The sequence below is a fragment of the Arachis duranensis genome, chromosome 1, assembly GCF_000817695.3.
Source record: "Arachis duranensis cultivar V14167 chromosome 1, aradu.V14167.gnm2.J7QH, whole genome shotgun sequence".
In the NCBI taxonomy this organism is placed as follows: Eukaryota; Viridiplantae; Streptophyta; class Magnoliopsida; order Fabales; family Fabaceae; genus Arachis; species Arachis duranensis.
This window is the reverse complement of record NC_029772.3, coordinates 11968195-11977382: the sequence shown is the minus strand read 5'-3', so window position 1 is coordinate 11977382 and position 9188 is coordinate 11968195. Positions and strand designations below refer to the sequence as shown.

The following is a 9188-nucleotide window of genomic DNA, read 5'->3' as shown; positions in this document are numbered from 1 at the left end:
TTGCCGCCCGGAAAGTAAATCGATTTCAGTATTTGTACCCAGATTGCATTCGGGTTCTTCAATGCTCTCCATGCTTGTTTTGCAAGGTAGGCAGTATTTTGCTTTTCCAGGTCCTTGAACCCCAGCCCCCCATCTCTCTTACTCTCAGTAATGCTGTCCCATTTCTTCCAATGGATGCCCCGTTCCTTCCCCGATACTGCCCACCAGAATCTTGCTACCTTAGCACAAATCCTCCTGCAAAAACTCTTAGGGAACTTTATGACATTCATGATATATGATGGCATTGCCTGAATTACTGCCTTTATTAGTGTTTCTTTGCCTGCTTGATTCAGCAACTTTTCCTTCCATCCTTCTAGTTTATTCATGATCTTCTCTTCAATCCATGCTAGAGCCTTGTTTTGAGATCTTCCCCACATAGATGGTAACCCCAAGTATTTTCCTGGCGTGTCCCATGTTTTCATTCCTAAAATATCCTCTATATTTACCCTCGTTTGTATCGATACTTGGCTTCCAAAGGAAATGCCTGACTTGTTCATATTGATCCTTTGTCCGGATGCTTCTGTGTATTCATTTAGCACGGTTATAATCTGATATATCTCCTCCTCATCCGCTTTCGCAAATATGATACAATCGTCTGCGAACAACAAGTGAGTAATTGCCGGAGCTGTTGGGGCTATTTTAAGACCTGTTATATTGCCTTTCACCTTTGCGTCCTGCATTAGGATCGTGAATACCTCAGCTGCTAAAATGAAAAGGTATGGGGATAATGGATCCCCTTGTCTAAGGCCCCTCTGAGGCTTGATCCTCTTCGATAGCTCTCCATTAACCTTTACCCTATAACTTGCACTTCTTACACATTTCATTACCAACTCAACCCATTTTTCAGCGAACCCGAGTTTTATGAGCACCTTTTCAAGGAAATCCCATTCAAGCCTGTCATATGCCTTGTTCATGTCCAACTTAATTGCCATATTTTGCGATCCCTCTCTTCCTCTTTTGTTCAGGCTATGATAAACTTATTGAACAATAACTACATTATGCTCTTTTTAAAAAGCCATGAGCATAAATACTCCCTAGGCAAACACCTTTTGTTACTACATCACATGCATCAGCCACAAGTTTAGATTGTGTTTGTGTGTTTTGGACTTTTGGCTATGAGCCATGAGATAGTTAAAATCGTGATTTTTTTTTCGGAAATCTTGTACCACATTTTTTTGGCCAAAAATGTATTGAATTGGGCTCACATGGTTCACCCAGACGAAACAAATAAAATAATTCAACAGTAGTGCTCCTCTTAAAGAAAAAAAAGAGGAAGGACTTGCAAAAAATCAATAAATTTTAAAAATAAAAATATTTTTTAATCAATTTTAAAAAAATCACATAAAAATTTAATTTGTAAAATCTTTTGAACAAATTTTTGTCATCTTAATTTTGTAATAAAATTTTTGTCAATATATATAATTATGAAGAGAAGACTTATGGAATGAAAAGATTACAAAGAATTTCGTATTGATTATTACATTACAGAATTAAGATTGTAGAAGTGAGGGTCTGAGGGACACAACGCAACACAAGAGACAAGACAATGAGAAAGGAGTAGGAAAGAAGCCGGCCATAGCATTCGGATTGGATGACTTGTTGTTGTTCTTCTTCTTCAACTTCCATCTGAAAATCAGAGATCGTTTTCAACGGAATGGGGTGGGGCAACACTAACAACAATGAGATATGGAAGGCCCATGGGGCCATGGCCATGGTTCAGCTCTTCAGCGGTGGCTATCACGTAATTACCAAATTAGCCCTCAACGTTGGCGTCAACCAGATCGTCTTCTGCGTCTTCCGCGATCTCCTCGCCCTCTCCATCCTCGCCCCTCTCGCCTTCTTCCGTGAAAGACGCACGCGCCCTCCCCTCACCAAGCACCTCCTCTTCTCCTTCTTCTTTCTTGGATTAACCGGGTGAGCTTCTTCATTCTTCCTCCATCTTTTCAATTACATTGCCCTTTTTTCTTTTCTTTTCTTAATGATTTGATTATTATATGCTCAGGATATTTGGGAACCATCTTTTGTTTCTTATTGGTTTAAGCTATACTAATCCAACTTATGCTGCTGCAATACAGCCAGCCACTCCGGTTTTTACATTTCTCTTCGCTGTAATCATGGGGTTAGTTTGCTTTCCCCTCTTGCTAATTACTTCAATTTTTGGATGCATATTTGTGGATACATTCATCAACTTATTATTCATGCAGCACAGAAAGAGTGAATTTGCTAAGATATGAGGGTTTGGCCAAGCTTGGTGGAACTCTTGTCTGTGTTTTTGGTGCTATTTTGATGGTTTTGTACCGGGGTCCGGCTGTCGTAGGGTATGCCGAAATGGACTTTGTTTCGCATAATGAAATCAGTGCTAAAGGTCAACCAGAGCCTTCTGGATGGTTGGTTACCGGTTTAATGGATCTTGGACTCGACCATTTTCATCTTGGGGTTCTGTGTTTCATAGGGAACACCTTGTGCATGGCTGCTTTTCTTGCCATTCAGGTATATATAAATATTGCATCAAAGGGAGAGGGAGAAAAGAACTAGCAGTCTTTGTGAATGATTTTCTGTATTCCCATATGTTTGATGTTCATATAAATGTGGAGACTTTGATATGTTTAATGCTTTAATTACCATGAATGATTTTCAGGCACCAATACTAAAAAAATATCCTGCAAACTTATCTGTCATTGCATTTTCATACTTCTTTGGAGCTCTACTAATGGTGATCACATCAATGTTCGTGACAAATGAGGCGACCGACTGGATTTTGACGCAGTCCGAGACACTTGCTGTTATTTATGCTGTGAGTCACCTGAATGTCAGATTAGTTTTCAGTGTTGTGAACATTACTATTTATTGCCAATCATGTTGGACCATTTTCCCTATTCATTGCTTTGAACCTCTTTTTTTCTTTTTTATTGAGCTCATTCGATGAGAGTATGTGTGTTTCTGTAATGGAGGCCATCCACAATGAAGGGAGTATTACTAATAAGAGTCAACCTAGGCATTTATTAACATGATGATGATGATACTGCACTTTTTTTTGCATAGTCAAGAATGAGATGGGATTTCTCTGGTTTACATTTTGGCAGTTTCTTTCTGTATGGTGAAGCAAGAGATGTAAACATGTCTTGCATTGGCAGAAATGTAAGCGAGAAGTTCACTATGCTCACAAATGTTTTCCTTGTTTCTCCAGGGTGTTATCGCATCTGCCCTTAACTATGGACTGATTACATGGTGCAACAAGATATTAGGGCCAGCAATGGTTGCTCTTTATAATCCACTTCAACCTGGTGCTTCTGCTCTCTTGTCTAGAATTTTCCTTGGAAGTCCAATTTACATGGGAAGGTATGTCTCCTATTTTGATGCATTGTTCAATAAGTAGTAGACATTAACATCAGCACAACACACCACTTCATTTTTTTGTTTTCAAAATAGATTCTTTTAGGACTTGTTCAAGATGGCTTATCTAGTTGAAGAGCTTAGGTTGTGTTCGGTAAGTACCTTGTATTATAAAATACAGAAACATTGAGATAATGGACATAAAATTGAGCATATTCTCATAGAGCAATGACATTTTGCCTGATTTTGTATTTGTCTCGGTCTCCATAGTTTTATGCCTCTCAGTTTTTGTTCTGTAACAGTTATCAAACAAGGCTTTACCTAACTCCTCTTAAATCCTTGTCAAATTTTGTTGTCACAACTTTCTTATTCGTTTTTTTTTGGGACAACAACAGCATTCTTGGAGGTTCTTTGATTATTACTGGTTTGTATGCTGTTACATGGGCATCATTTAGAGAAAGACAAGCATCAAGTGGAGTTCTTCCTCATCATCATCATCATCATGGATCTTGGGTCTCTGATGACAAGAGTTCATATCAGAGAGGTCTCATCCTCCCCAGCTTAACCCCAAAGCCTTCTGATTAACAAAAATTAATTGAGTTATGGAATACGTTGTAAAAAAAACCCTTGATTTTTTTCATGCTCTTGCTGTCATCATATTTACATATAGCTGTTTTGATGAACTAGTATTAGTAGAATTGACATAAAAAAATTTGTTGAGTATACTTTCAAATCGGCTTAAATATATTCAGTTTCTATAAGTTTGTAGACCATTTTAAATTTTGTTTTCGTTTTGATCCTTACAAAATTTTGTAAGGTGATTATATAAAATTTTAAATGGGAAAAATATAGATAAGTTAAAAATTAAAATATTTGGTGATGGTAGAGGGTGGAAATTAAGATATTGAAGGACAAGTAACATCATATGACTGAGCTAATGTTGCTTAATTATATCTAACAATGACTTGAAAATGAATGAATCCAACTTGGTCTCTCTATACAATTCTTAATTTCTTGTAGATCATGAAATCCTATTCTATTTTCAGTAGGTAACGAAAGGTCAAAAATGAATTAGAAGTAGATTTCATTCCTACCTTTTTCAATAATATGAGTTTTTATTTCAAGGTCTTTTAATATTTAAGTATATTCAAGTTTTTTTTTTCTGAAATTCCTAAGTAAATGTTTGTATTTCTCAAAAGATTCATATTATAATTAAATTAATTAAGGTATTAATTCTTGAAGAATCTAAACTTTTGATAGCAAAAGAGTAGTCGAATATATTCCAAAAACAATAGTAGGAATTAGAACCTAGAGAGTTAAAATTATGCGACCACTTTGGTCCATCTCATTAGAAGTGCCAAAGTGGTTTTTTGAACTGAAGATTTTAAAAGTGGAGTCATGTAGTTTGGTTTAAATTTTAGAAGGATTAAACATAGGAAAATAAACCAAATAGACACTTATAATAATTTAAGATTAAGTTGACTCTCTCAAAATTACTTGTGGCCATATAGATTTATTTTTCATTCAATAAAAATACTTTTGAGATAAAATGTCATACTATTTCTATATCATACATTTAAAAGTAATTTTATTTTCCTATTCAAATAAAAATTGAAGTTTGAAGTGTTAAATCATACAAAGTCCTAAATTTTTTCAATTTTCATAATCATTAAAAAAACCCAACTTTGGATCAAAGTCATTTTATTCAAGATATAAGGAAAAAAAAAAGTGATCTTCTCCTTCCTTTGTTTTTTTGCTGCCTTTGAAACTAACCAAAACAATCCACGTTCCACAGATCCATTAGCAGAGAGAGAGAGAGAGAGAGAGAGAGAGAGATCTGCGTAAAACTTGATTCATTCTCTTCCCAAAGATCTCATCACTCCCTTAACAGAACAGAACCACCAACCCACCCACCCATCATCAACTTTCACTAATTTACATTCCCCACCCCCCTAAACTCTACTTTATTTGCATTCAGCTCCCTCCACAACCACCGCCACCACCACAACCACTATGTTTGATGCATAAACCAAATGCCACATAACAACGTAACTACCCAAACAACTCACTGCCAAAACCAAACATGGTCTTCGGCAAGAACAACCTACGAATCTCTTCCTCACTTCAGGATCTCTCCTCGTATCGCCACCTCACCAACAACAACGATGATGATGCCATCTTCGCTTCAGATCCTTTGGATCCAATCCATTTGAAGAAATCCCAGTATCTCCTCAAAAGTGAAAACTTTGCGTCAAGTTTCTCCAAATCCAAGCCGGTTCAGGGTCCCAACCCGGTTCGCAGAAAATGGGTCAGGTCCATTTTCTTCTGTATGTGCCTCTTTCTCTTCATTTTTTTGGTTTACATGGTTGTTACTTCTTATTGGAATAATGGGTCGGGGAATTACTATGTTGTTCTTGATTGTGGTAGCACTGGTACTAGGGTTTATGTTTACCATGCTGAGATTGAGCACACAGAGGATACTAGTCTTCCTATAGTTGTGAAATCGATGAAAGATGGTTTGGGAAAGAAGAGTGGTTTGATGAGTGGTAGAGCTTATGATAGGATGGAAACTGAGCCTGGTCTTGATAAGTTGGTGCATAATGTGTCTGGCTTGAAGGGTGCATTGAAGCCGCTCCTTAAATGGGCTCAGAAGCAGATACCGGAGGATTACCACCGCAGAACTTCACTTTTTTTGTATGCTACGGCCGGTCTCCGGAGGCTGCCGGTTGAGGACTCGATGTGGTTGTTGGACAATGCTTGGAATGTGCTTAAAGGATCGCCTTTCGTGTGCCGCAAGCAATGGGTTAAGATCATCACGGGGACGGAGGAGGCTTATTTTGGATGGATCGCACTTAATTATCACAGTGGGATATTGGGCGTTAAGCCGAGGAAGAGGACTTATGGGGCGCTTGATTTGGGGGGTTCGTCATTGCAGGTCACGTTCGAGGGTGATCAGCACGTGAATACTGAGACTAGCTTGTTTGTTAAGATTGGATCGGTGAACCATCATCTCACGGCATATTCACTTGCAGGGTATGGTCTTAATGAGGCATTTGATAAATCCGTGGCACATCTTTTTGACAGAGAGTTTAGGTCGAAACATGTGGATTTACCTAGGCAGAAGATAGAACTTAAGCATCCTTGCTTGCATAAAGGGTATAAGGAGCAATTCACTTGCTCTCGTTGTTCTTTTAATAATCAGGTAGGAGGCAGTCCTATAGGTAATGGGAACATGTTGGATAAAAAAGGAGGATCAGGAGTTCCACTTGTGCTTGTAGGTCATCCAAATTGGCAACAATGCAGTGCACTGGCGAAAGTGGCAGTCAATTTGTCTGAGTGGTCTGATCTCAGCCGGGGACTTGATTGTGAAGTGCATCCTTGTGCCCTACGTGACAATCTTCCACGCCCGATGGGCCACTTTTATGTGATCTCTGGATTTTTTGTGGTGTATCGATTTTTCAACCTAAGTTCCGACGCCACACTTGAAGATGTTTTGGAAAAGGGTAGGGATTTCTGTGGTAAACGATGGGACATTGCAAAAGGAAGTGTTGCTCCTCAGCCCTTTATTGAGCAATATTGCTTTAGAGCGCCATATATTGCATCACTGCTGAGAGAAGGTTTGCACATTACTGATAATGATATAACTGTTGGATCTGGAAGCATCACTTGGACACTTGGGGTTGCTTTGCTGGAAGCTGGGAAGGCATATTCTGCCAGATTTGGGCTTCGCAATTTTGATTTACTTGACACGAAGATAAATCCTCTCATTCTTATTCCCATTTTGATCCTTTCCTTTATTCTACTTCTTTGCGCTTTATCATGTGTTAGCAATTGGATGCCAAGATTTTTCTGGAGGCAATATCTTCCCCTTTTCAGGAATAATAATGTGTCCAATATACCATCACCTTTCCGGTTCCAAGGATGGAGTCCTATCATATCTGGTAAGCTATTGAAATGCTATTTAATCATTAAGTTTATACTAGTATTGTACATTTGTAACCCATGAACCATGATCATATTGCTGCAATTTTTGTATTTGTCACAAATATGCATCAAGTCTTTTCTGTGTCATTTTAAGTTTATCAATAAATATAGCTGGGTACCTCTTTTGGATTGTGTGGTCTATGTAACCATTTCCGCCCTAATTGGTGACAACATTTGGTTGTTTTGTATATAGAGTGGTCTATTGGTAATATTTCTTTATGATAGAACCTTGAAGCCAATGTTCCTATGGTGTTTGCAGGGGAATCAAGGATAAAGACGCCACTTAGCCCAAAAATCACAGGTCCACAAGATAGACCATTTAGCCTTGGGGTTGATAATAGTGTCGGCATCCAGCTTGCAGAATCTTCATTTTACCCGTCAGTCAGTAGTGTTTCACATAGTTATTCCTCAAACAATTTAGGGCAGATGCAGTTTGAAAGCAGTAATATGGGTACCTTCTGGTCACCCCACAGGAGTCAAATGCGCCTGCAGAGTAGGAGATCACAATCTCGCGAAGACCTGAATTCCTCGTTGAATGAAGCAAACATGGTCAAGGTTTAGGGCATCATCTTCTGGAAACTGGTACAATCGCACTAATATCTTCCGCTATAGTTACAATTTTTCTTTTAATAGACACTGTTAATTCTTTAGTTGTGCTTTATCGATATTACATCCTACATATATTCATTCCTTTCTATAAGAGTTGGCTAAAGCTAATAGTAAAGCAAATACATATTCTTTTACAGATTGTTCTTTCTATAGTTCAAGTTTTTGAAAGTTAGAACAAGTTCCTTACCGACTGATGACATTTCCACCCATTTCTCCTATGTAATTCATTCATAGACTACCATATAAACAACAAACTTTATGTCTAGATATATGAATTGTAAGCCAAACAAATTGTACAGCCCAAGATGAAAATTTTCTGGACATCGATTGAGCCTAGACATCCTGCTATTGTATTTTCACAGGAAAGACAATTTATCATATTATAATGTTATTTGTCTCTTAATTTTCACCCCAAGTTGTAAATACATGTTCCAGCATTTCAGTTCTTTTGTCATGGAGATGACTGTGGTGACTGAGGAAGATGTTTCTGGATCGATTAACTTCTCACGAGTCTCGCTTCTAAACTCGCTTCTTCCACAAGTTGCCTAAGCGCAAACAAGTACTATTGTTCATCATTCTCCTTTGTACTGACTACTGTTTTGGTGCTTCAACTTCACAGCCTTGAGGTGTTAATTGTTATATTGAAGCATCAAACTCTAACAACAAGGACAAGAAGCATTTGTTTCAGGAAGCTTCTGAGATTAATTGATTTGTGACTCTTTTGTGCATACCATTCTTTAGACTAATAAACCACCATTAACAAAGTGATTTTGATCTCCATTTGTTGACTTATGAACGAGGAAAATTGGGCAAGTTGTAAAAATTAAACGATGGGGAAAGGTTGTAACATGGCACAATACCTCATATACGGCAAATAAGCTTATAGTCAAGTTGCATATTTCAATTTTCAAGCAATTTAAACACTTTTTAAATGACAAATGGTACTTTCCACTTGAATATTTATAAAGAAATCTCAAAGCAGCATTGGTGTGATGACTTTTTAGTAATGTCGACTCAGATGTTTTAAAGAAAAAAAAAAGGTATTGGTTTTATGTATCCTTAAAAAAAGGTTTAGCTTTATGTTGGCCATCTATATTTATCTACATGAATGATTGTAGTATTGCTTTAGGTTATGCATGAAGCAATTTGAGACCTAAGAAACCGTATATGACACTAAAAAAGATGCAACAAAAGTGATTATAACATATTAACGTAACATCGGC

The 9188-nt window shown here is 37.6% G+C and overlaps 2 protein-coding genes across 3 annotated transcripts; both read left to right on the top strand.

The window, feature by feature from the left end:
• The first annotated feature begins 1535 nt into the window (after positions 1-1535).
• Positions 1536-4133, top strand: LOC107475560 (WAT1-related protein At4g19185). Of its 2 annotated transcripts, none has more exons than XM_016095223.3 (6): positions 1536-1953; positions 2042-2158; positions 2244-2529; positions 2678-2833; positions 3227-3378; positions 3768-4133. In XM_016095223.3, the coding sequence occupies exons 1-6, from the start codon at positions 1694-1696 to the stop codon at positions 3955-3957; spliced, it is 1161 nt and encodes a 386-aa protein (XP_015950709.1). In that variant the 5' UTR covers positions 1536-1693; the 3' UTR covers positions 3958-4133. The 2 variants fall into 2 exon arrangements, with proteins under 2 accessions (XP_015950709.1, XP_020992270.1); XM_021136611.2 differs by having other exon boundaries at positions 1817-1953; positions 2115-2158.
• Positions 4134-5109: 976 nt separating this feature from the next.
• On the top strand, positions 5110-8872 carry LOC107475569 (probable apyrase 7). The gene is made up of 3 exons (XM_016095234.3): positions 5110-7313; positions 7616-7938; positions 8401-8872. The coding sequence occupies exons 1-2, from the start codon at positions 5456-5458 to the stop codon at positions 7915-7917; spliced, it is 2160 nt and encodes a 719-aa protein (XP_015950720.1). The 5' UTR covers positions 5110-5455; the 3' UTR covers positions 7918-7938; positions 8401-8872.
• The last annotated feature ends 316 nt before the right edge of the window (positions 8873-9188 follow it).